The sequence below is a fragment of the Podarcis vaucheri genome (genome assembly GCF_965113315.1).
Source record: "Podarcis vaucheri genome assembly, chromosome: 6".
NCBI lineage: Eukaryota > Metazoa > Chordata > Lepidosauria > Squamata > Lacertidae > Podarcis > Podarcis vaucheri.
Window position 1 is genome coordinate 28,339,375 of NC_138764.1, and position 25,606 is coordinate 28,364,980.

General features: G+C 43.2%; 1 protein-coding gene across 4 annotated transcripts in view; it reads left to right on the forward strand.

Moving 5' to 3' along the window:
* The window catches only part of COL11A1 (collagen type XI alpha 1 chain), a 260,917-nt gene that overhangs the window by 199,775 nt on the left and 35,536 nt on the right, over positions 1–25,606 (forward strand). For all 4 annotated transcript variants that reach the window (XM_082227699.1, XM_082227697.1, XM_082227696.1 and 1 more), the window contains 9 exons: positions 650–757; positions 5,906–5,959; positions 6,335–6,388; positions 6,492–6,545; positions 19,005–19,058; positions 20,104–20,211; positions 21,494–21,547; positions 22,388–22,441; positions 23,906–23,959. In XM_082227699.1, coding sequence (XP_082083825.1) covers positions 650–757; positions 5,906–5,959; positions 6,335–6,388; positions 6,492–6,545; positions 19,005–19,058; positions 20,104–20,211; positions 21,494–21,547; positions 22,388–22,441; positions 23,906–23,959 — 594 coding nt within the window. The remainder of the gene's footprint in view (positions 1–649; positions 758–5,905; positions 5,960–6,334; positions 6,389–6,491; positions 6,546–19,004; positions 19,059–20,103; positions 20,212–21,493; positions 21,548–22,387; positions 22,442–23,905; positions 23,960–25,606) is intronic.

Sequence of the window (25,606 nt, forward strand, 5' to 3'; positions counted from 1 at the left end):
TGTAGCTAAAAAGTATCCATATACTTTTCTTAATTCATTCATTCATTTTTTTTAAAAAAAAATTACGCAATGCCCTTCAAGGCATATTCCACTAAAACAGTACTTTAAAAACATTTCATAGTCCAGCACAACACTCGCATAAAACCAATTTAAACCATTTAGTGGAAACAATGTGAAAAACCAGCATCAGTATAGATCATTAAGTAATCGAAAATTCAAACCAACCTATTGGAAACTATTGTTCTGTCAGCATAAATATTCCCAAATGAGAATTAAGTAGCATCTGCCAGCTCTTAAGCACAGTAGCTGCATTGATCAATGCACAACAAAATCGCATTGGGTGACTTTATTATGACTGGGCCACTTACTTTAATTGTATTTGGAGAACACAAGCTAAGTTCACCGTAATTGTTGAATGAATGTGTTCGCACAATGTAGCTCTCTTCTTACAAATGCAAAATTGTGTCCCATTCACATCATGTAGAATTAGATCTCATTAATTTCAGTGCACATAATTTTGGATCAGAACACAAGTTTTGTGTGTGTGTATATATAATCACTAACTTGGGATGTGTTTGTTTTTTTTTTTTAAAAAAAAAAGCCTGGCTGTAAAATTCTGACAGTAGTTGTCCCTGTTTTAATCTACTAGGGGGGTGATGGAGAACCTGGTCCAAGAGGACAGCAAGGGATGTTTGGGCAAAAAGGCGATGAAGGCCCACGAGGCTTCCCTGGTCCTCCAGGTCCCATTGGTCTTCAGGTATGTTTCATCGTTTTATTTGCTTCCCACCTTCCTTCCCCACAAAAAAATGGGCGTATCCTTATTCTGCGTTTCATAGTTTAAAAATGACCAGTCTTTGGACCCCTCCAGACATTCTTTTTATTGCACCTTTGTGATGATTTGTGCTCATGGTGCTATTGGGGAGATCACATCTCATCTTGATTTCAATACTGTCTAGACCTACAGAAGTGCTGGGGTGGCCACATTGCTTCATTTCCAATCAGTGCATATCCTGTAACTTCCTGCTGAAATACCATAACTTTTTGCCCAGGCAGGCGCATTAGGCGACCCATGAGAGCAGCAAAATAACCAGGTTGTACAACGGTGGTAGGATACCGTTAACCACGCCAAATCTTCATTGGCAGCAGCAGGCAGGATGAGGGTAGGCATGGCATTAGGGTCAAGATCAGGTCATCGTTCCCTGTTGACTGAATGGATCCACCGGGTTTGGACCTCTCCAAGCCAGTTCCATGAGAATCGGCCAGTGTTGAACCTTGCCGTGGTGCAAGCCAAACAAGCAAGGTCTCACTGGGTGACCAGAGTGCAGATTCCAACCAGGTAGATACCCCAACCTGAGCCTGGGGATGTCATGGTCAATCCTGCCCCTATATACTATATTGATCCTTTCTGCCTTCAACAAACAATGTTTTTCTTCCTGACCAAGGAAGGCCACCATTTCACTGAGGGAATGGCCTTGCTAGTGGAACATCTGGCTGGTCAGGATTCTTTTCGTTTTCCTGTGGCTCATAGCTCATTCTCATAGGCATTGCACTAGGGGTACTTTCGTGAGCATTAGCTTCATGAGCCCTGGGCCCTTCAGCAGCAAAGGTCCAGGGATAGCACCACTCAGCCAATTTACTTCACAGCCAATCTGCTGAATAGTTCACATAGCAACATGTACAGGGTGGAACATCTGGTGCAAGTGCCCTATTTAGAACCCTCTTCTCTCCTTGAATTGCCATTAATACATTTGGGGCCAGGGAAATTTAACGTGATTTCTTTTTCTTTATTTCTAAGTGAAGAGACTCGATTTTTAATACGTGATCATTCAAACTTGGTGTAGCACCGAAAGGTACTGGAAATGTCAGGGACTCTGCATAGGTGTTTAGGAATGGAAATGCAGTTTCGATTTGGTCTGCGTCGAAAAGAGAAATATATTTCACCTTTGTGTGTTTTGATTTACTGAAACGCTGCATAAGGGTAACCACACACTATTTAGAGGCTTAAACGAATGAACATTGAGCTCTAGTGGAATTACATTTCATTAAACCTTCAAGTGTGTTAAGGATGCCAAAGATGCTGGTGGTAATAATGGGCCATTGAGCAATCAAGAGCTCTATCTTTGCTGCTAATGCATAGTAAAAATGAACACCTTGCACAGCTTTTCCCCCCTTTTGTTGTTTATAATATTTCAGTCTTATCAAATCCCATCAGATATACTAATGATGCCACATTTTTAGGCTGTTTTGTGACCTCCCTTCGCCTCTCCCCTTCACATCCTGGCATTTTCCTTGCAATGTTCCTTCCTTCCCCAAGGTGCCCAGACTAGAGGAGCTTTCTCTCCTGGCACTGTATAGAATCATAGAAATGTAGAGCTGGAAGGGGTCCCTAGAGTCATCTAGTCCACCCCCTGCAATGCAGGAATCTCAGCTGAAGCACCCATGAGAGATGGCCATCCAACGTCTGCTTAAAAACCTGCAAGGAAGGAGAGACCACAACTTTCCGAGGGAGTCCGTTCCAATGTTGATCAGCACTTACTGTCAGAAAGTTCATCCAAATATTTAGTTGGAATCTCCTTTCTTGTAACTTGGTCCGAGTCCTACCCTCCAGAGCAGGAGAAGACAAGCTTGCTCCATCTTCCGTGTGACAGCCCTTGAGATATTTGAAGAGGGCTACCTGAAGCTAGAGAAATAAGTTTTGATTTGGCAAAGCTGCTGCTTGTGGGTTGGAAGAAAGCCTTGGCTCCATTGAAACCAAAGTGGCAAAGCTCCCACTAGTTTCAGGGGTGAAAATATGTCACTGCAATTATTTGCAAGGTTGTATTTGAAGATTGCGATTTGGCAAAGAGCAGCATACTTAACCTTAGTCATATCTGTTCTCCTATGGCCGTTAATAGTACCACTTACAGGTTTTTAAAGTTGAACCCGTATGTAACTTTCAACATAATTGAGGGCCTAAATTTGAATTACTAAAGGCAGGTTTATGGCTCAATAAATCTTAATAACAAACTGTTGGGTACGTTGTTAGTATCTGTCATGACAGCAAATTGTAATTGATGAAATACTTGCATCTGCAACACAGAGGTCTTTACCTTTTCTACAGTCACACCTACAAATGAGCAGATTTGTAGGCAATTATTCATCCAAGACGTTTAAGCTGCAATTATCCTAACCCTTCTGTCATCAGTGCACCTCTGCTATCTTCAGATATTTATTGTGTGGCTAAACAAAATGATGCAGTCCAACCAAAGTTAGGCACTTTTGGTGTCCTCCCACTTCTACCTCAAGAATGGAGCTCTGCAAACAAAAATTATGCTTTATTCTTTTGTAGGTGACAATAGGGAAGGCTTGCTTAATTTCACAAGGCTACCACACTATATCATGGACTATATATAAAGCATATATATATATATATATATATATATATATATATATATATATATCCTTTCTCAACCTTGGCTGCCCAGAGGTTGTTGGACTACAGCTCCTATCATCCCTAGCTAGGGACACCAGTGGTCAGGGATGGTGGGATTTGTAGTCCAACAAACTCTGGGGACCCAAGGTTGAGAGTAGGCTCTTTTAGAGGGTTAAATCCCACAGAGTTATTCCAGTGCAAGTCGTGAAGTGGATAAATCTAAGTAACTTGCAGTCTGTTATGCAACCAAGTTAAATCAAAGTACTACTATTTAAGCCAATTGTAGTACCGTTGACTTCCATGGGGCTCTAATCAGTTTAAATCCAAGGTTACCAATTTAACTATAGAGAGGATCAGGCTGCACGTCACCCACTTTTAAACTATCGATATGAAATTGATGTCACCTGTAACCGACACATTATCATTGAGACTGTGAAGCCCAATTTTTTCCAATTTTGTAAAGTGGAGGATTTCAGCAGCTGAGCGTATTGGTTATTGACCGAGCAAATTGGTATCAAATTTCCCTTCAGAGATGGTCCATCATAAATAGCTAGTGATTTTACCTTTTTCTAGAGAATGAGATCACTAAGGGTGAGCTGCCGCTCCTATTGAAGTGTGGCAAGCCTTCCATTGTGGGCTGCAGCCTAAATGGGTAATTTAAACAAAATGGGATACTACACTTTGGATGGTTCCTTAAAATTACATTTTCAGTCTGTTTCAAAAGAGGCCATGTAGTCCTGAAAAGGTAGTGAATTTGCACATACTGTAGAATGCATTCACTGCTCGGAATTATATAGATACCTACTGGTGAAATCATGAAAGATTTTCATTTAAAACTTGGAGCCCAATTTCTGCCCCCATGGATGTTCAGCTGGGTAGAAGTGGAGGGGTCACCATGGAGACGAATGGCATCTTCCTCCTTAGGATCTGCACAGTCCTACACTCTAAATAGGAAGCCTGCCTCTTTTGTTTCCTATCCATCCCTACTTTTCCCACCCAGGAATGTTCCATTGGCCCTTGCAGCAATTTCCCTATAGGCACAGGACTGTGGGTTTGTTTTTCCGTCTTTCCAATAAGGACCAGTGTTGAGATGTTGGAGAGAGTAATTATAATGCTTTCAGTTCAAAAAAGGAACCAGTCATTAGGCTGTATTACAGTGGTAGACAGTTGGTGCTCAAGAGGGGAATGGCAGAATGGGGCTGGCATAGAGACAGGGGTGGAGGAAGGAGTGCGGTGGGTGCGGGACGCCCCGGGTGTCACCACTGAGGGGGTGACAAAATGCCAGGCAGCACTCACTGTGGGGCCTGCGACACGCCTGAGCCACATGTCTCTCCTGGGAGAGACATGATGGCTTGGGTGTGCAAAGGCTCCGTGCTGCCCAAACAGTCCACCCGCTGCCTCCCCCCAGCTGTAGGGCAGCTGAGTGGGAGGAGGCAGGCAGACTCTGGAGGCCCTCCAGTGTGCCCCGCCTTTATGGGTGGCTCACCCCGCCCCTGGGTGTGCCGCCCCAGGTGCCCAAACGGCTTCCTCTGCTACTACATAGAGAGAAAATGGGGATGGCAGAGAAGGGTAAGGGATCCTGCCCACACCACTGTGTCTGGTCTGCCCACTATATCTGGGACTGCTCACTTCTGGTATGTGACCCCAACAGATTGCCTCTGAGGAAGTGTAGCACTCAGAAGAAGAAGAAAAATAGCAAAAGTTTGTGAATTCTTGAGAGTGAAACAACTTAATAAATGTATACATCAAGACAGTTTCTTCCAAATGGCTCAGTGTCCAGGCATGCTCGGGTTCTGAATGAATTCGGTGCACAATCCAAGCATCTCAATGTCAGGAATTACCATTGTACATCAACACATTTAGTGCAGCTCTAGATAACGGAAAATACCTGTCATTATTTAGAAAGCGGTAATGAGACAAAAATGCAACTCCTCTACCTTCCTTCACCTATTGCAATCAATGAATAGATTTCATGATGCGTCTTACTATCTGTTACAGCATTCCGTCTGAATGCAGCATAGTCTATTAAACATTGAAATGGACAAAACAGTCTCAATAAAGGAAAGCAAGGCTGTCTCATTTATGCATTAGATGATAAAACAGGAAAGCACAAGTATTCTGATGCTGTTTAGTTGGTTGGCTTTTTTTCTTGCTCCATGACTCATTTTCCAACAAAGGACTGGAGAACCTGCAAATCCCCTTCTCAAGGGGGTTGAGCAAAGTTACCACTAAGCACTGCAGACTTGCCAAGAAAAAAATGCTTCATTACTTCATTACAAACTGGTCTGAACAAGCTGAAGGGCCACACAACACATTCTGCTAAATGCACATTGGAAAGCCCTTCTGCTGTCCGTCCCTGAAGGTACTCGCTGGCCGGCCAGGAATGAAATGTTCTTACATTTAAAGATGTATGGATTGGGGATTGTGATTTGCATTGAGAGAATCTGAGATAATTAAATATATAAACCCATCCTTTTTTTTGTTTGTTCCTAGGGTCTTCCTGGCCCACCAGGGGAAAAAGGTGAAAATGGTGATGTTGGTCCAATGGTAAGTCCTTCTACTCTGCTATTCATTGTTCAATAGGTGAATGACATAGCGTAATACACAAAAATAGAAGGACTTTCCTTCTTCTCACCCTCTCCTCCTATCTCTTGGTCATACGATCTTCAGGTGAGCCTTGCTCCAGATATCATTACTGTTAGTGGTAAGATAGCCAACTTAGTTTATGAACCAGCCTAATAAGGCTGTCCAAATGCTATAAGAATCGATACTAGAATTGGCACATTCACTGTAATTGTGACTCCCTTTGTCATACATTGGAAGCTCTTAGCTAGTTCTGTAAAATGCTAAGCTAATGGCCCTTGTGCTGGCTTTAATGAATGTAAACCTGATTAATTTGTATTTTGTATTTGTTTCCTACAGGGTCCTCCTGGTCCCCCTGGCCCGAGAGGTCCGCAGGGTCCAAGTGGAGCTGATGTAAGAAACGCATCCTTTCAACAGTTTTTACATTCATTTCCCCCCATTTTTAAACAAATAAGCAAAGCACATGATTTAACTGATGTTCTTTTTGTCATCCCAGGGTCCTCAAGGTCCACCAGGATCTGTTGGCTCTGTTGGAGGTGTTGGTGACAAGGTGAGTAAGCGAACAAACTTTAAAAGAACAACAATGAATGGTGTGGCAAAAGACGCACACAAGTGATTTTAATGTTAGGCTTTAGGATGTATGGCTGTATACATATACCAATTAGTTCTGGTGCTTCAAGACTGTTGCTGTTTCCAGGTGGAATTCAGATACAAATTCAGATTATGCAATTATAGTTGACAAGGTAGGTCTTGCGCAGCAAGTCTGCTAACCTAAAAGATCAGATTTTGTGATAAGAAAAGTGAAGGGACTGCACTGGGAAATCCAAAACAAATAGGCCCTTTGACACAAAGCACATTACTTCCTTCAAAGAACCCCAGAAACTATAATTCCCAGCACTCTGAATAAACATTTCCCTGGCTTCTTTGGTAGAAGTCATGTGCTTTAAATAGATGCTGTGTACACAACCATTGTCTAATCTCCCAGCAAGCAAACCAGGATGAATGTTCAATAAATAGAACATTGGGGAGTGCCCCTGGTTTCTTCTTGTTCTGTTTAACAACCAACAGATCCAAATTACTGTATTTCATGGTTGGTGAGAATTTTGGAAATGTGTGGTTAGGTCTGGTGGAGAATCAGAATTCAAAATCAAGCGCCACAGTGTGTTCATTCTCATTGGAATCATTCGAGCTTTTTTAGCTGTACCAAGCAAAGATGTGCAAGGTAGGAAAAGAACAAAATATGAGGTTCACGGTTGTCCCTAAGCATTATTTGCTTATCTGCCCAATGAGGAAGGTCTAATGGTCAGATGAATGCACTCTTCCATCTCATTCTTCATCTTGTAGAGAAGCAGCATGAGTAGATACCCCAAGAGTAAGTGGATCTGAGTTGAGCCTCGTGTTTCATCTCAACATTCCATATCTAGAACCAGATTAAAATGTGCAAAGTGAAATATGCCATTATGAGCAATTTGCATGATTTATTCTGTGTGTATGTAGCTTGATTAAAGGAGTAGCATACAATTCAGACTGCTCTCCTTCCATGATTTCATTAGGACCTTTGCATCACTTGGATATATATCATGCAACACTGCTAAAACTCAAGAGCTTCAAACAGCTACTAGAAATAGCTCATTGGGAAACTAAAAGCTAGTGAATACATTCCTTCCTGACAGTAAGAGCTGTTGCTGCCAAGGAGTGTGGTGGAGTCTCCTTCTTTGGAGGTCTTTAAGCAGAGGCTTGACAAGCATATGTCAGGAGTGCTCTGATGGTGTTTCCTGCTTGGCAGGGGGTTGGACTCGATGGCCCTTGTGGTCTCTTCCAACTCTATGATTCTATGATTCTATGATTAGACCTTTTCCATCCCATTATATGTAGGAAAGGACACGTTTATGTAATGCAATTTATTCCTTTTGGTTCTCTTGAGTTGAATAGAACCACACATTTTAATGTAATGATCTAACATAAAAACAAAAATGAGTTTTGAGAAGACGAAACACTGCAGGACTTTCATTTCTTGAAAATATGAGGCAATCTGTACACCTTGGATTTACCTCATTTACCAGATTTAACTTTACCTGTCATGGGTGTTAGAAATACTGTGGATTATACAAAGTAGGTTATATGACGGAGTCTACAGTGAGGTGGACTTTAGTAATACTATGGTTTCATTGAGTTAGTTTTTTGCAGAGTCCAAACCATGGGAACTCCAGAGTCAATGGCACGTTCAAATCCTGGTTCCATTTGGTTCTCTCTGCTAGATAATGATTTACCCAAGAATTTTAGATCTTAATGGGTAGATAATAAGTACCATAATCATTTAAAATAATAATAATTTATTATTTATACCCCGCCCATCTGGCTGGGTTTCCCCAGCCACTCCTGTAGGGCACATTTCAGAAGAAATATTTTCACCCATTAATATGAAAGGGAAATTACATATTGTGTGGCATGGGCATGTCAGAAACAAGCATGAGAATCATATGTTGTAGAGTTGGAAGGGACCCTGATGGTCATCTCATCCAACTCCCTGCCATGCAAGAATCCTGCCATAACCATCCCTAGGTGCACTCAAACCACCAGCCTTCTGATTAACAAACAAACACACTGGTCTGTTGTGCCACAGGCTCCACTCTAAGAACCTTTATGATTGTATCTAAATCCAGCAAATAGTGTCTCATACGTGATATTGTCGAATTCAGAATTTCTTAAATACATAAACCAAAAACTAAACGTTTGGCAAAATTCAACTATCTTTGGTTCAATCTCACTTCTCTCATCTGAGCTCCACCTCCCTCCTGTTAGGGTAAATTCAACAGAAATTGAATTTTACAGATGCAAAGACCTAAGTTTTCCATATGGTTGAATTTTTTAGATATCAAAGAATCTGCAAATTGAGGTGATTTATTTCAAGTCTGTATCAAATTAATCCTAAGATAATTCTATGCTTTTAATTATGCACACTCAATATATCTGTCTGTACTGATGGGGTCTGGCCAAGGTCTGTATTCATCAATGCCTCAAATTATTCACTACTAGTGACCATGTAATATACAGTGGTACCTCCGGTTGAGCACAGGATCCGTTCCAAAGCCGGTCGGATCCTGAGGTCTGCATATCTGGAGGTGCCACTTCTGCACAGGTGCGCATGGCGAAACCCAGAAAAATACTTCGAGGTTTGCTGCACACGTATCCCGAAGGGTACGTAACCAGAGATGAACATAAGTAGAGGTGCCACTGTATATTAAAAAATGCTGAGGCATGTTTTGGAGAGGTATAATTTATTCTGATGCATGTACGACATAATTGAACAAAAAGGAGAAGACATGGTTTTGCAGTTATAACTTGGGTGTTTTTGTTTGTTTGTTTGTTTGTTTTTGGTTATTCAGATAATTCAAAATTGGGCAGGTTTGTTTGCTTGTGAATATTGGGATTTGGTATGCCGAAACCAGTCAGGTATTCTGAAGGCCTCTTCAGAAGATTTCCAATTTTCCTTTGCTTTCTTGACCTAGCAGTTGGCTAAAAAGATGGAGCCCTCCTGAACTTTCCCTTTCCACTTTTCATAGCTGAAGCCCTTTCTAAATTGTTTTGCCTTGGAGCACCTCGAGTCCTTTCCATATTTTTTTTGGTACGCTACACAGATCTTATCCCTCTAGGTGCAGATCTGTCACAGCTTTGCATTCAGAAACACAGACTGAAGTCACAGGTCAGTCAAAATCATTTGGGTTTGTCACAGGCCACTTCTTAATCACTCCCAGAAAGCGAAGCGGTGCAGTTCTTTCACTTACAGCCCCAGGTGCTCCTCCTTCCTATCCAAAGGAAGATTCAGCCACTTATTTTGGGTGCTTCCAATTTTATTTTCTTTCTTTTTCTATGCCAGTAAGATAAATAAAAAGAACTGTAGCTCAGTGTTTCCCAACCGGTGTTCCGCGGCACACTAGTGTGCCGCCGGAAGTTGCCTGGTGTGCCGTGGGAGGGAGGCGGGCGAGTCGGGCTAATCCTCCGACGAGCTCCACCTCCAGATCCATTGCTCAAATCCTTTAACCCAGGAAGGCAGGAGGGCGGGGAGGGGGGGGAGAAAGAGAAAAAAGAAAGGGTGGAAGAAAAGAAGGGGAAGAGAAAATATTTTTTTAAAAAAAGGAAAGAGAGGGGGAAAAGCGAGGGATGGAGGAAGGGGAAGGGGGAAGAAGATGGGGGGGTCTTTGTGTATAAACAGAAGGGGAGGACAATGAAGAGGGGCGGGGCTTGGCAGGCAGCAGATAACTGGGGAGGGGGGCGCGGCTGGCGGCGGCTCAAGGCAGGAAGGGAGGAGCTGCCTCGCGGAGAGTCTTGGGCTGCAGAGATTTCCCGTTCAGGAGCGCAGGAGGCCACGCCGTGGATGGGAATCTCCTCCTCCTCCTCTTCCTCCTCCTCCTCCAGGAGAGAGGGTGGTCCGCCCCACCGAGTTGGGCCTGCTCAAGCGTGGGAGTCTATAGTTAGAGCTCAGCTCCTTTTCTTGCCTTCCCCGCCCCCCCACGGAGCACATTTTCCTCGCCCCCCCAACCCCCGCATGTAGAATAGAAGCCCTCCAGCCTCCACGGTGCACAAACTCTCCCCTCTGCAACGAAGCGCTTTGTTGCATATCTTTGGTGAGGTTTTTAGGCAGTCTTGGTGCACCTTAAATCAGCGCTAATTGCGCCTGGACACAGTATTTATTTCCGAGTAGGCCCCCTTCTCCCCCCCCCCGTAGCACCTGACATTGCTATTCGTATCATCAGGTTTGTTTGTTGATAATTTAATTGTTTTAAAAGCATCATGCTAAAGAGCTCTCTCCCACCCCCAGACCCTTGGGCAAAACAGAAACACACACATACACAAACACAGAGATTGAGCCCTGCAGGTTTTATGAAATGAATGGATTCTGAATGCCTGTTTCAGTGGCTTGTCCGCCTTAGGCTGCTGGGCCAGACACCTGTTACACGGTGCAGTCCGTAAGCTGTGAGCGCTGCTACCTGCCGCCGAGACCATGTAACGACAGTCTTGAAAGACCTACATTGGCTCCCAGTACCTTTCTGAGCACAATTCAAAGTGTTGGTGCTGACCTTTAAAGCCCTAAGCGGTTTCGGTCCAGTATACCTGAAGTAGCGTCTCCGCCACCATCGTTCAGCCCAGACACTGAGATCCAGTGCCAAGGGCCTTCTGGCAATTCCCTCACTGTGAAAAGTGAGGTTACAGGGAACCAGGCAGAGGGCCTTCTCGGTAGTGGCGCCCGCCCTGTGGAATGCCCTCCCCTCAGACATCAAAGAGATAACCATTACCTTCTATGCTGTTACTATTTTTTTATTTTATTTTTTACATAAGTAAAAAGTGACCTTTCCCCATCTGGCATGGTGGTGTGCCTCGAGATTTTTTTCATGAAACAAGTGTGCCTTTGCCCAAAAAAGGTTGGGAAACACTGCTGTAGCTCACCTTACCGTATCTCGGGTTTTCATTTCCTCTGACAAGCTTTTTAAGTTTCAGGAAAGGCACTTACTGATACTTCACATAGGGACTTCCTAGGTCTTTCATTTTAAAACAAATACAAAAACACAACACTGTGTGAATTGGACTTAATTCGGATTTAGAAACTAGGCAAAGAAAATATGTAAACCGTGCAAGGAAAATTCTGAATTCTCATCCTCTAGGAACAGTAAGAATAAAAATAATAAAACCACACTATATAGTTCTATGTCAGATCTTTGTTTCCTTTCCATGGTGTTTTCGTTGGAAGCATTTTTTGACCTAAAGTAAAGTTATCCTCAGGTGGCACTCAGCATCCTAGAATTTACAGCCCACTGTACATAGTGCCTTTCTGCATGTCTCTATTGTTCCTGTTAATACGGTGTCTATAGCCACCCATCAACAAATATTATCTGCACAGTTTTCAAGGAAGGCAATAGTGGGATTACAGTCTATAACAGTTTTAAAAAAACAGCAACCAAGCCAAATTTTGAGAGTTAGCAGCATTTGATCACATTCAGTCACTGAAACCAATGTTCAAACCCTATCTATCTATATCTATCTATTTATCTATCTATCTATCTATCTATCTATCTGTCATCTATCTATCTCTCTATGCAAAGGGACATGGATGTCACTGTGGTTTAAACCACTGAGCCTCTTGGGCTTTCCAATCGGAAGGTCAGCGGTTCGAATCCCCACAACAGAGTGAGCTCCCATTGCTCTGTCCCTGCTCCTGCCAACCTAGCAGTTCAAAAGCATGCCAGTGCAAGCAGATAAATAGATACTGCTGTGGCAGGAAGGTAAATGATGTTTTCATGCACTCTGGTTTCTGTCCCGTTGTCCCAGACACAGTTTAGTCATGCTGGCCACATGACCTGGAAAGCTGTCTGTGGACAAACGCCCGCTCCCTTGGCTTGCAAAGCGAGATAAGCGCCACAACCCCATAGTTGCCTTTGACTGGACTTAACCATCCAGGGGTCCTTGACCTTGACCTATCTATGCAAACTCCATATATATTTTGTTCTAGTTAGTGCATTGTACTTTTAACTACCTTGTTGTTTCTTATTTCTACCATGCATGCTGTTGTATTGGCCAAATTGATCAAAGGCAGCTGTTGTGAAAATGTCCTGTGCAATGCTGAATGATTAATGATTCCAGTCTCCTCAGAAAACACCGGAACTCTAAAGGGTTTCTGTTACACTCAAGCACAAACCGCTTAAAAGCCAACTTCTCCCCAAAGTACTCTGCTTAAAAAAAAAAAAATAGAGCCGCAATTGCAATTAATGAAAGGGGGGAGAAAGGAAAGCTTCAAAGAAAACACACTGGCTGCGTTTTGAAGTGGTGAGGGGAAACTCTTGACCGCTGTATGAAAGGAAAGAAGGAATACTGGCCATCATTGCTGACGTACTCCTGTTTCAAATCCGATCATACAAAGCCTAGCTTGGCTTGTGGGCTTGTTGCCCATTTCGAAATGGACTCTGAAGTGGCTGCCTTGAAATGAGAGCATATAGCACTGCAGCAGTATGCTTGCAAAGAGTGTTCGGTTCAGACTTTCGCATCTACAAGTGAGTAGAATCCCCAGGTAATGGGCCTGAAGAGGACTGCAGCCAGTGGTGTGCCGTCAGTGGACTGAGGGACTAGGTAAAGGTAAAGGGACCCCTGACCATTAGGTCCAGTCGTGACCAACTCTGGGGTTGTGGCACTACCCCGCTTTATTGGCCGAGGGAGCCGGCGTACAGCTTCTGGGTCATGTGGCCAGCTGCTTCTGGCGAACCAGAGCAGCACACGGAAACGCCGTTTACCTTCCCGCAGAAGCGGTACCTATTTATCTACTTACACTTTGATGTGCTTTCGAACTGCTAGGTTGGCAGGAGCTGGGACCGAGCAATGGGAGCTCACCCCGTCACAGGGATTTGGACCGCCGACCTTCTGATCGGCAAGTCCTAGGCTCTGTGGTTTAACCCACAGCACGACATTTAGTCCCCTAAATGTTCCCCTGGTGCCTCCTTCCCAAAGTCTAGGAAGCTTCTGCTTGGCTTAGGGAGGAATGTGTGATGCTCTGATGGGTCCAAGAGCCCTCCTGCTATCTTCCCAAAGCCCAGCCGTGATGCATGATGCTCATATGCACGATGTCACAATGTCACCCACCCCCAATTAGCCTTGCAAGCTGGCACCTCTGGCCCTAACTGTTCTCCCACACAAAAAAATTCACTGTACACCACTGGCCGCAGCCTGATGCCTTGGGGAGTCACTACCAATCAAAGTGGTCAACAATGGCCTGCCTCTATATAAGGCAGTATTATATGTCCATATCTTGATGATAAGCACCTGCTGTCCCCAGCTGTGGATGAGTCTGTGTTTACCCAGTTGCCATTCCTAGAAAGACATGAGACAGAGACCTTTATCCAATCTTTTGCTGCATAAGGTGAGACTCTGGACTCAACCTTATTTATTGGATGTGAAGGCAAGATCCATTCCTGTGTTCTTGAAAGAGCTGGGAGAAACCTGAGATGAGGTGCTGTCGTAGTGGCAGCTCTGTCTCAGGTAACATATTGCTTTATGAGCAGCAGATTGCACCAAGTACAGCGGAGAAGTTTAAAACAGGCATCTGAATAGGGTTCTTAATTTTGTGGGAAGCCTCTGTAAATAGAAAAAAAGGACTAGGATGCGGAGAAGCTGGAAGAATCTGCGTGATGTAAAGGCATGTCCCTCAACCCTTTTGCACTCAAGTTTCCCTTGATGGGCTTGATGGAGTGTTGATGTCAGAAGTATTGATACCATGCGACTCATTATTTAGAGTAGCTGCTATTTGCTTGGAAACAAAGGATCAGGTTGCTGGAATGCAATCAGTCATAAGTAGTGGCCCATAATTACCTGGTTCAGTATGCAAATTTATGCAATTCATAATGCTCAGGTTTATTAGGAATTGAGCACTGTTTCCCCTGGAGGTTTTGGTCCAGCTTGAAATGTTAAATGAGATTCTGCTCACATGTAAGCAGCTTTCAACAGATCAGTTACCGAAAGGAAGCTGCTTTCTAGATGCATTCATAGAAGTTCCTTAATGTTAACTCCTGACTTTCAATGAATCATAGAATCATAGAATCATAGAATCATAGAATCATAGAGTTGGAAGAGACCACAAGGGCCATCGAGTCCAACCCCCTGCCAAGCAGGAAACACCATCAGAGCACTCCTGACATATGGTTGTCAAGCCTCTGCTTAAAGACCTCCAAAATAGGAGACTCCACCACACTCCTTGGCAGCAAATTCCACTGTCGAACAGCTCTTACTGTCAGGAAGTTCTTCCTAATGTTTAGGTGGAATCTTCTTTCTTGTAGTTTGGATCCATTGCTCCGTGTCTGCTTCTCCGGAGCAGCAGAAAACAACCTTTCTCCCTCCTCTATGTGACATCCTTTTATATATTTGAACATGGCTATCATATCACCCCTTAACCTCCTCTTCTCCAGGCTAAACATGCCCAGCTCCCTTAGCCGTTCCTCATAAGGCATCGTTTCCAGGCCTTTGACCATTTTGGTTGCCCTCCTCTGGACACGTTCCAGTTTGTCAGTGTCCTTCTTGAATTGTGGTGCCCAGAACTGGACACAGTACTCCAGGTGTGGTCTGACCAGAGCAGAATACAGTGGCACTATTACTTCCCTTGATCTAGATGCTATACTCCTATTGATGCAGCCCAGAATTGCATTGGCTTTTTTAGCTGCCGCGTCACACTGTTGGCTCATGTCAAGTTTGTGGTCAACCAAGACTCCTAGATCCTTTTCACATGTACTGCTCTCAAGCCAGGTGTCCCCCATCTTGTATTTGTGCCTCTCGGGTTTTTTTGCCCAAGTGCAACACTTTACATTTCTCCCTGTTAAAGTTCATCTTGTTTGTTTTGGCCCAGTTCTCTAATCTGTCAAGGTCGTTTTGAAGTGTGATCCTGTCCTCTGGGGTGTTAGCCACCCCTCCCAGTTTGGTGTCATCTGCAAATTTGATCAGGATGCCCTTGAGTCCATCATCCAAGTCGTTGATAAAGATGTTGAATAAGACCGGGCCCAAGACAGAACCCTGTGGCACTCCACTAGTCACTCTTCTCCAGGATGAAGAGGAACCATTGATGAGCACCCTTTGGGTTCGGTCAGTCAGCCAGTTACAAATCCACTGAGTGGTAGCATAGTCAAGACCGCATTTTACCAGCTTCTTTACAAGAATATCATGGGGCACCTTGTCAAATGCCTTGCTGAAATCAAGGTAGGCTACATCCACTGCGTTCCCTTCATCTACCAGGCTTGTAATTCTGTCAAAAAACGAGATGAGGTTAGTCTGACATGACTTATTTTTCAGAAATCCATGCTGACTATTGGTGATCACAGCATTCCTTTCTAGGTGCTCACAGACTGTTTGCTTAATGATCTGCTCCAGAATCTTCCCTGCTATTGATGTCAGACTGACTGGGCGGTAATTATTTGGGTCCTCTCTTTTCCCCTTTTTGAAAATAGGGACAACATTTGCCCTCCTCCAGTCTGCCGGGACTTCGCCTGTTCTCCAGGAATTCTCAAAGATGACTGCCAGTGGTTCTGAGATCACATCTGCCAGTTCTTTTAATACTCTTGGATGCAGTTCATCTGGCCCTGGAGACTTGAATACATCTAAACTAGCCAAATATTCTTGTACTATCTCCTTAGTTATTCTGGGCTGTGTTTCCTTTGCTGAATCATTTGCTCCAAATTCTTCAGGTCGGACATTGTTTTCTTTATCGGAGAAGACTGAGGCAAAGAAGGCATTGAGGAGTTCAGCCCTTTCTGTGTCCCCTGTTTGCATTTCACCATCTTCTCCTCTGAGTGACCCCATTGTTTCTTTGTTCTTCCTTTTGCTACGAACATACCCATAAAAGCCTTTTTTGTTGCTTTTAACCTCTCTAGCAAGCCTGAGTTCATTCTGTGCTTTAGCTTTTCTGACTTTGTGTCTACACGTGCTGGCTATTTGTTTGAATTCCTCTTTGGTGGTTTCCCCCCTTTTCCATTTTTTGTACACATCCTTTTTAAATCTTAATTCAGTTAAAAGTTCTTTAGATAGCCACCCTGGCTTCTTTAGGCACCTTCCATGTTTCCGTCTCATTGGTATTGCCTGACATTGTGCTTTTAGTATCTCCCTCTTAACAAACTCCCAGCCATCATGAACTCCCTTTCCTTTTAGTATTGTTGTCCATGGGATCTCACCCAGCACTTCCCTAAGTTTTATGAAGTCGGCTTTCTTAAAGTCAAGAAATTGAGTCCTAGTATGCTTGGCTGCTCCTTTCCGCTGTATAGTAAACTTCAGAAGAGCATGATCACTCGCGCCTAATGATCCTTCCACTTCTACCCCACTAACCAGGTCATCAACATTGGTTAGGACCAGATCTAAAATGGCTGTTCCTCTTGTTGCTTCTCCCACTTTCTGGACAATGAAGTTGTCTGCAAGGCCAGTGAGGAATCTGTTTGACCTTATGCTCTTGGCTGAGTTTGACGTCCAACAAATATCCGGGTAATTGAAGTCCCCCATTACTACTATCTCCCTTCCTTTTGCATGCTTGGCCATCTGTTCCAGGAAGGCATCATCTATGTCCTCCGTTTGGCTTGGGGATCTATAGTAAACTCCCACAATGAGGTCTCTGTTATTCTTCTCTCCCTTAATTTTGACCCAAATGCTCTCACTTTGGCTTTGAGGATCTAAATCTTGGATCTCTTCACAGGTATACACATCCCTGACATATAACGCCACTCCTCCTCCTTTCTTGTCTGGTCTGTTTTTCTGAAATAGATTGTATCCCCCCATTATTACATTCCAATCGTGGGACTTATCCCACCAGGTTTCAGTGATGCCTATTATGTCATATTTAGTTTGCTGTACCAAGAGCTCAAGCTCATCTTGTTTATTTCCCATGCTTTGCGCATTAGTGTACAGACATTGAAGTCCATTAATCATTCCCCCGTGTCTCTTATTTAAGGATTTTTTCCTCCCACCACTAGGTCCGCGTGCTGTTTGCTCCATTTGGTCTATGACATTTGGATGATCATCTTCATTAATTGATAGACTCCTACCTTCAGGAGCACTGTCTCCCTCCCCCACATTAGTCAGTTTAAAGCCCTCCTGATGAGGTTTCTGAGATTTTTGGCAAAAACATTTCTCCCAACCGTTGTGAGGTGCAGCCCATCACTTGCCAGAAGTCCATCTTCAAGAAACTGCAGTCCGTGATCTAAGAATCCAAACCGTTCCTGTTTACACCATTTGTGAAGCCAGCTGTTCACTTCCACTATTTTCCCCTCTCTCCCTGGGCCACGTCGTTCAACTGGGAGGACAGACGAGATGACAATTTGTGCATTTAGTTGCTTCAATTTCCTGCCGAGAGCCTCGTAGTCTCTTTTGATCTTCTGGAGGCTATTGCTTGCAGTGTCATTGGTTCCCACATGAACCAAGAGGAAGGGGTATTTGTCAGTGGGTTTTATGATTCCTTGCAGTCGTTCAGTGAAAGGGGAAGCTCAGTGTTATAGCCCATATGCATCTCATGTAGAAAGTCCTTCCTTCAATCCATGGCTCCCACAGTTAAAAGGATTGGGTTGTAGGGCCTACAAGGGACCATCTCCTGAGATGCTGGAGAGACAGTGACAATCAAAGTTGACAAGGCAGAGCTAGACGAACAAATAGTCTGACTTGGAATAAGGAAGTTTGTTGGGTTTCTAAAATGTCATTGACTGCTGTGGAACTTCATGACCTTTTAATCTACTGAGCAGCTTGAGCAAATAAATGGGGGAAATGTCTGAGCCCTTTGCTGTGTCATTTGTGTTCATTGCAACTTCCATCACGCAGGTGGTACCAAATCAAATCACAATTTTCTAAGTGGGCAGTGTGATGATGCATATGCGCCTAGCACCCTCAGCATGCTCACACCAACATTATGGACAAAAAGAGGAAGCACTGAGCTTTCACCAAACAAGCTTTCCCCAAATGCTTTGCCAAGAAACCTCATAAGTTCCGAGCCAATTCCAAATCAAGCCGAAGGGAGCTCACCCATCACTGCTCATTACTGAAATGATATATTTAGGTTTTGTGTGATTCTGGGTTTGGGGCTCAAGAGAAGAATAAATTTACTTAAACATTTCTTTAATACTGTATAAATGTTGCATTTGCACAGATCGTTTACATATGGCTTGCAAGCCATCTGGTGTACTAAACAGCTATCATCGCCGATAAATTGTACCGTGTTTGCATTTGAGGCCTGCAGTGAAGATTTTATTATTCGTCTGCATGTTATTTCATTATTTGTCGCTATGTTTATTTATCATTCTTTCCCTAGTTTGAGCACCTGACATCACTTTCAATTAAAGTAAATCACTTTGAAGTAGTTTTCCATTAGCATTTCCTAATTCTCTGGGATTTACTTTCAGACAAAGTGAGGGGCGGGGGAAGAGATAGAGAGGAATACTGTTTGATGAGAATTCAGGTAATAGTAGAAAACGATGTTTGATTTTTCTGAAATAATTCTGGACTCTTGTAGGGCGAACCTGGGGAAGCTGGTAACCCTGGCCCTCCTGGAGAAGCTGGAACAGGGGTAAGTGTTTATGTTTCTTAAATAACATTTGATAGAGTGTTATTGTAATGTAGCCTTAAACGTTCTACAACTTCAAGGGATACTATGTCTTTATTTCATTGCATCAGGGGTTATAGGTGTTCCCTAGGTATATGAATGAGAGAAAGAGCCCTTGGACTCAGTCCAAAGAGTTTTGGTCATTAGCTACAATCTGATTGTCTAGTAAACCTTCACATCTCAACTGCCTGGACATACTCAATGGGCTCTGGAAGCTCAGCCTTTCAAATATTGGGGGTTGCTGGTTAGGAAATTAGGCTACATCTTTCTCTCCAGCTCTCCAGTTCACCCCAGTTCCTGGATTCCTAAATGGATACCTGCCCTCTCTGCCTATTTTTCTGACCCAGCTGATATGTTGGGTCCTCTTACCTGTTGATCTGGAGAGTTGCACTGGCCCCAGTTGTCTTCCCTGGGGTTTCATTCTGGAAGGACTCATACATGCCCATCAACATTTTATTGGCCTACAGATTAGGGACTGAGTTCTACCAACATTTCTCCAATAGCCCTTGCTTTACAGAGGATAATTCAATGATGAAGATTTCATTTATATACCACCCATCTGACTGGGCTGCCCCAACCACTTTGGGTATCTACCAACAAACTATTAAAACACAAAAACTTCAAACATTAAAAACCTTCCTGTACAGGACTGCCTTCAGATGTCTTCTAAAAGTCTGATTGATGCCTATTTCCTTGACATCTGATGGGAAGGTGTGCACACCAATAAATTTCTTTCTCATTTCTTGCCCTATCTCTGCATTCTTGCAATCGGAAAAATAAACGATGTCAAAACGTAATTGGCAGTGGGACTACTTTCCAAACTGGAGGCCGATCTGGACCTTCCAGGTGTTCTAAAGATATTTTTTGTGGGTGGGGAGTTCAATATGTTACAAAGCTTTCCCCATTAAAATGTGGCGATTATCTCTTCAGAACGTTCTACAGCTGATTTCCTTTTCTGCCCCTGTGTCAGTTTACATCATGCCCTGACAATTGTGTCTGTCCTTCGCAGGGTCCAAAAGGGGAAAGGGGTGAAAAGGGTGAGGCTGGACCACCAGGGGCAGCTGGACCAGCTGGTATTAAAGGACCTCCAGGTGATGACGGACCTAAGGGTAACCCGGTAAGTGACCCTATCATTTTTTTAAAAAAATACAATAAGGCAATGGATTTATAATGCAATACAGCCCTGTTCCATGAGTTTATTCTTTCTGACATGATCTGCTGCCCTGCTAGAGCCAAAGCAGCCATGAGGGTAACTCTATACAACCCTCAGACTTATTCAGAAGCCCAGTCCAACACCTCTAGTCCTACCCCTAGCAGCCCAGTGGGTGAGTAGGCAGAGAGAGAACTGGGCATTTGTCTTGCCAAATGCAAGGCGGTTCTTTTAAAAGAGATTGAGAAGCAATACATAACACAAGTGGGTGAGAAGAAGATTTTATTCGTAAACAGCAAGCAATACACACACACACACACACACACACACAGTGGTACCTCGGGTTACATACGCTTCAGGTTACATATGCTTCAGGTTACAGATTCCACTAACCCAGAAATAGTACCTTGAGTTAAGAACCTTGCTTCAGGATGAGAACAGAAATCGTGCTCCGACGGCACAGCAGCAGCAGGAGGCCCCATTAGCTAAAGTGGCGCTTCAGGTTAAGAACAGTTTCAGTTTAAGAATGGACCTCCAGAACGCATTAAGTACTTAACCCGAGGTACCACACACACAGCATGCACTTCTATCTGCCACTTGGAAGCCCTCAAGAAGTGGCGAAGCGACTCCCCCAGGTAGCCTCTGCTTGCACGGCCCTGCGGCCGATCAGTCTGTACACGAGCTTCAGAGAAACTCTGCCCAAACCATCTGATTTTATAGATAGCCACCTCCTTCCAATGCCTCAATTTAACAATTTCCAACATCAAAGAAGGTTTCTAGCACTATCCTCCCAGACTAATTAAGGCAGCTGGGGGTGAGGCTTCATCTCCTCCCAACTGATTAGGACATCAGAAAAGGTTCTCACACCTTAAAAGATAAGGGGAAAGGTAGGAACAGGGGGCAGGAAGGATAACCATGTTACATCACTAACTCCTCAAAATACAAATATCTTCTGGATAGATTGCCCATACAACACTGAAGGACAGAGAGCGAGGAAGGGGTGATAGAAATACAAAGAAAAATGGGGAAATACTCCCACTTTTGGCTCTGCCCCACCCCACGTCTGGCTTCAGCCTTGCCCGCACAACAGATTACCTATCAGCAAAAAAGGCATCCCCACTTATGCTCCAGAACCTCGGTCTTAGTTATTTCTACACTGTGTCTGCCATTAATAACTTGGTTGTTTGTTGTTACTGGTTCCAATCTTTAGTTGATACCACCAGCCTTAACTTGCTTTCTGTCTCTGTAGGGTCCTGTTGGCTTTCCTGGTGACCCTGGTCCCCCTGGCGAACCTGGGCCTGCTGTGAGTATCTTGACAATTCAGATGGCTAGTAGCAATCCTGTAGACACTTACCCGGGAATGAGTCATGTCAAACTCTGTGAGACGGCTTCTCTGTAGATGCAGATAAGATTGCACTGTATCATAGAATTGTATGGGACACTGGGGGTCATCTAGTCCAGCCCCTGCAAAGAAGGAATATGTAGTTGTGCCGTACGGGGATTGAACCTGCAACCTTGGCATTATCAGCACCATGATCTAACCGGGCTGCATTTATTTTCACACCTAAGTGGCTTCACATTCCTGTGGCTTCAACCAATGTTGGGTGTGGTTTGGTGGAAGTGTGTGGTTGGAGAGTCTTGTTTGTGACAATATGCTTTGAGCAAAAAGCTCTGCTCTGGGGGACTGGCCCAATTTTGCTTTTAATGGAAGAGAAGCCATGTTCTTTGCATGCAGTTCTAACCATAAGTAGATCATTTGATCTGGACGGTTGTTTTATGTCCATTTTATATATATCCCACCAAGGAAGTCACGGGTGCCCATGTTACGCTTACCCTTAGTCCAATATTCGAACTATTACACATTGAATTTTTGTTCTAGTTGGCTACTTTGCCCAAGCAAGTGTCTGAGAATGAATGCTGCTACAGCTAATTAGGATTGGCCCTGCAAAACTGCCTATAGGAGAGGCTGCCTGAGAACCATATGCAAGTCCCTCTTGAGAGCAATTAGATGAAGTGTGGGATTTACATGAGGAATCTTTTCCGCAAGTCTGTAGTAGTTCTTCTAAATGAATGTCATTTTTCTGTACAGGATACAAAATTCAGGCAGGGTTAAGTGAGACAAACATTGTCCTTTTCTTCCTAGGGCACTGATGGCACAGGAGGGGAGAAAGGTGAAGATGGCGACCCAGGCCAACCCGTAAGTAAAATATCTCTAATAGCTCTGTAGTATTTGGAATGTGGAATTTTCACTGAAAAATCCTAGAACATATGAGGACACACACAAAAAATGAAAGCAAAAGAATGCAACCATTGATTGCATTTTTTTCTCAAATTTAAATCTTTTCTCAGTGGGAAACAAGTGCTGGAAGTGGATGAATAAGCACCAGAGGAGGTAATTAGCTGAGATCCAGAGCAATTCATAGGTTACCGTATTTTTCTGTGTATAAGACGCCCCCCATGTATAAGATGCCCCTTATTTTGGGGGCTCCAAATTAAGAAAACACCCCTCAGTACTACCCACGTATAAGACAAGCCCCAATTTTAAACCTAAAATTTAAAATTGGTAAGAAAAACCTAGTCTTATACATGGAAAAATACAGTACTTCCAAATTAAACTTTGCTTGGACTTACACAGGGCTGTCCTAAGACCAACTGCATGACATGGCCATTTGGGAATGAATTTATGTTGTGTGTATTATTTGAATGAGCAGTAAGGTAGACTCTGGGAGGAAAGTGATATATATAATGCTTATGTGGACAGACAGCTACAAGGAATTCAAAGAGCTACTTTTGGCAAGGCTAGTGGGAACTGGGCATTTTAGGCATGCCTGAATTCCAGCTCACCACATCAGATCAAAACGTCTTTTCAATATCAATCAATCAATCAATTTTATTTGTGAGCTGCCTTTCCAAAGTTAAAACCGTGCTCAAGGCAGCTTACAACATATAAAAATCACATAATTACATAATTGCAAATAATCACAGACAAAAAATTAAAACAAACAGAAGTACACAACTAAATTGAACAATTTCTGCATGAGATCTAAAATAACAATACAAATAAGTTCCAGATGAATGCCCAGTGGTGCCTCTGTAATAGGTTTTTAAGAAGAGGACACACTACTCTGTTTAAACTTGATTAATTCCACTGATAATGGAACCTAGAAGTGAAAAGACAGGGGCATCCTGAGATAAAAGCTTGCTGGCCTTTCCAGTTATTCACTTATAATGGAGGTGAATGAGTAATTACTATCTAGGAATCGGGGGGGGGAGGGGGTTGTGATGCACTTCTTGAGTAAAAATATTAGGGGACAGTGCACACAAAAATGCACATATTTGCGGAAATAAAATGCATTATATCAGGGGAGAATCGTTTGCACAAAAAAGAGCATATATTAGGAAAACGTCCATATAGAAATGTTTATATTAGGAGTAATGCACATGCAAATTCATACGAATTTTCATGCGGACCTTTTTTTTTTTTAATGGTGATTGATGCAGAAACTGTTTGAGAGCTGTCCATTCGTACAACTGTCACCACAAAGAATCCCTGATCAAATATATCTGAAAGTGTCAGGGACTGTTCTGTGTCAATACAATATTTCCTGATCTTCAGTGGCACGTACCAAGGGTATTCATACAGATATTTTTATTTTTCCAGGGTCCACCAGGTCCTTCAGGTGAAGCCGGACCCCCTGGCCCTCCTGGGAAGAGAGTAAGTCATGTTTCTCGATGCAAGTTTTTTTCAGGCATTTTACCTCAATATTGTTTCCCTAACATTGTGCCCCCCGCTCCAAGTTCAAGTTTTTGTGGGCTTGTTTTCCTGTTAAAAAATAGCATAAAGAACCCAATTGCCCCTTCTTCTCCTCCTTCCTTCCCCCATGTGCTGTTCTGGGGGCTCTCCTGACCCCCAAACCACCCCACGGCAGTTTTTGGGGTTACAGCAGATGCATGGGGAGAGGTAGGGGAAAATTCCCACCACACAAGCTGAAGTCTTTTATGCCATACATCATGGCCACTTCTGGGACAGCACATTTCAACTTCAAGTTACAATCAAACCTTGGATCCCAAACACCTCCATTTTGGAACGTTTCGGTTCCCGAATGCCGAAAATAAATGCTCCGGTTTTCGAATATTTTTTGGAAGCTGAACGTCCAACGCAGTTTCCGCTTGGGTGCAGGATGCTCCTGCAACCAATCAAAAGCCACGTCTTGGTTGTCAAACATTTTGGAAGCCAAACGTGCTTCTGGAACGGATTACGTCCTATGACCGAGGTTTGACCGTACTCTAAAGGTGGAGTAATGACTGCAACTTTTTCTGCAATGCTTCAGTGAAGTAATTAAGTTGATTTATCTCACACATCCACAATCTGGGATCAGTCTCATAGGAAGGCATACTAATGTCAAAGATCAAGTTTATGGTAATCCATTTATTTGATATTTTTTCTCTGTGTGTAGCTTCAAGATCCAACTTGTACACAGTAAGCAGTTTTAACAGAAATGTACCATATTTGGAAAGATGTGTTGTTTGCTTTCTTACTTACAGAGACCTTTAGGGGTATAAATACACTTAACTTAAGTTCGTCATTGTACCTGAGTTGTGGATCATAGAGTTGGTGATGATAAGCAATTACTGTATGTTAGAACAGGGTCAGAATGGCTGTAATATATGTTGAGTGCACTTTGTAATGAGTGCATGGTCATTTTTTTTAAGAGACCCTAGTGCAAATGCATTATTCAGCTCTTCCTGTTCTGTTGTCCCCCCCCCCCCCTGGAATTGCCATTTTTCTAAAAGGGAAAAAAAACCTCCATTGCTCATTATTATATGCTAATTCATTGAAACTAGTGCAGCAAGCTTTGATCAATTTAATTGGGACAAATTTTAATCAGCAAGCCTGTGGCTTAAGGGCACAGTAGCTTGGGTTTTTTAGGGCTGTTTTTGTCCTGGTGTGTTCCAGCAACAGAGAGTGAAAGCTAAAAAATTAATACAACAAAAAACCCATGTGTTAGTCTTCCGTGATGAAAGAAATGTGTTTGATGGCACCTTGAGACTAACTTTTAATCACCTTTTTATTACAAAATTGCATCAGCTTTTGTAGCTGACAACTAACTGCTTCAGACAGCTGAGCTGCAACTAGGGAAAGCAAGATTAAGAGTCGGTTTAAAGCTCATCAGGATGGGAATCCTGTTGTTTCCTCCGTAGTAGTATACTGAATATTTTAAATGTCCAAAGAAACTATAAACCACATTTTATTACATCCACATTCTTTATTTTCTATAATTTTATTTGTAGATTTTTAAACAAATAAACAATTCAACAACATTTCAAATTTAACAATCATTCCACCTACGACTTCCCCTCC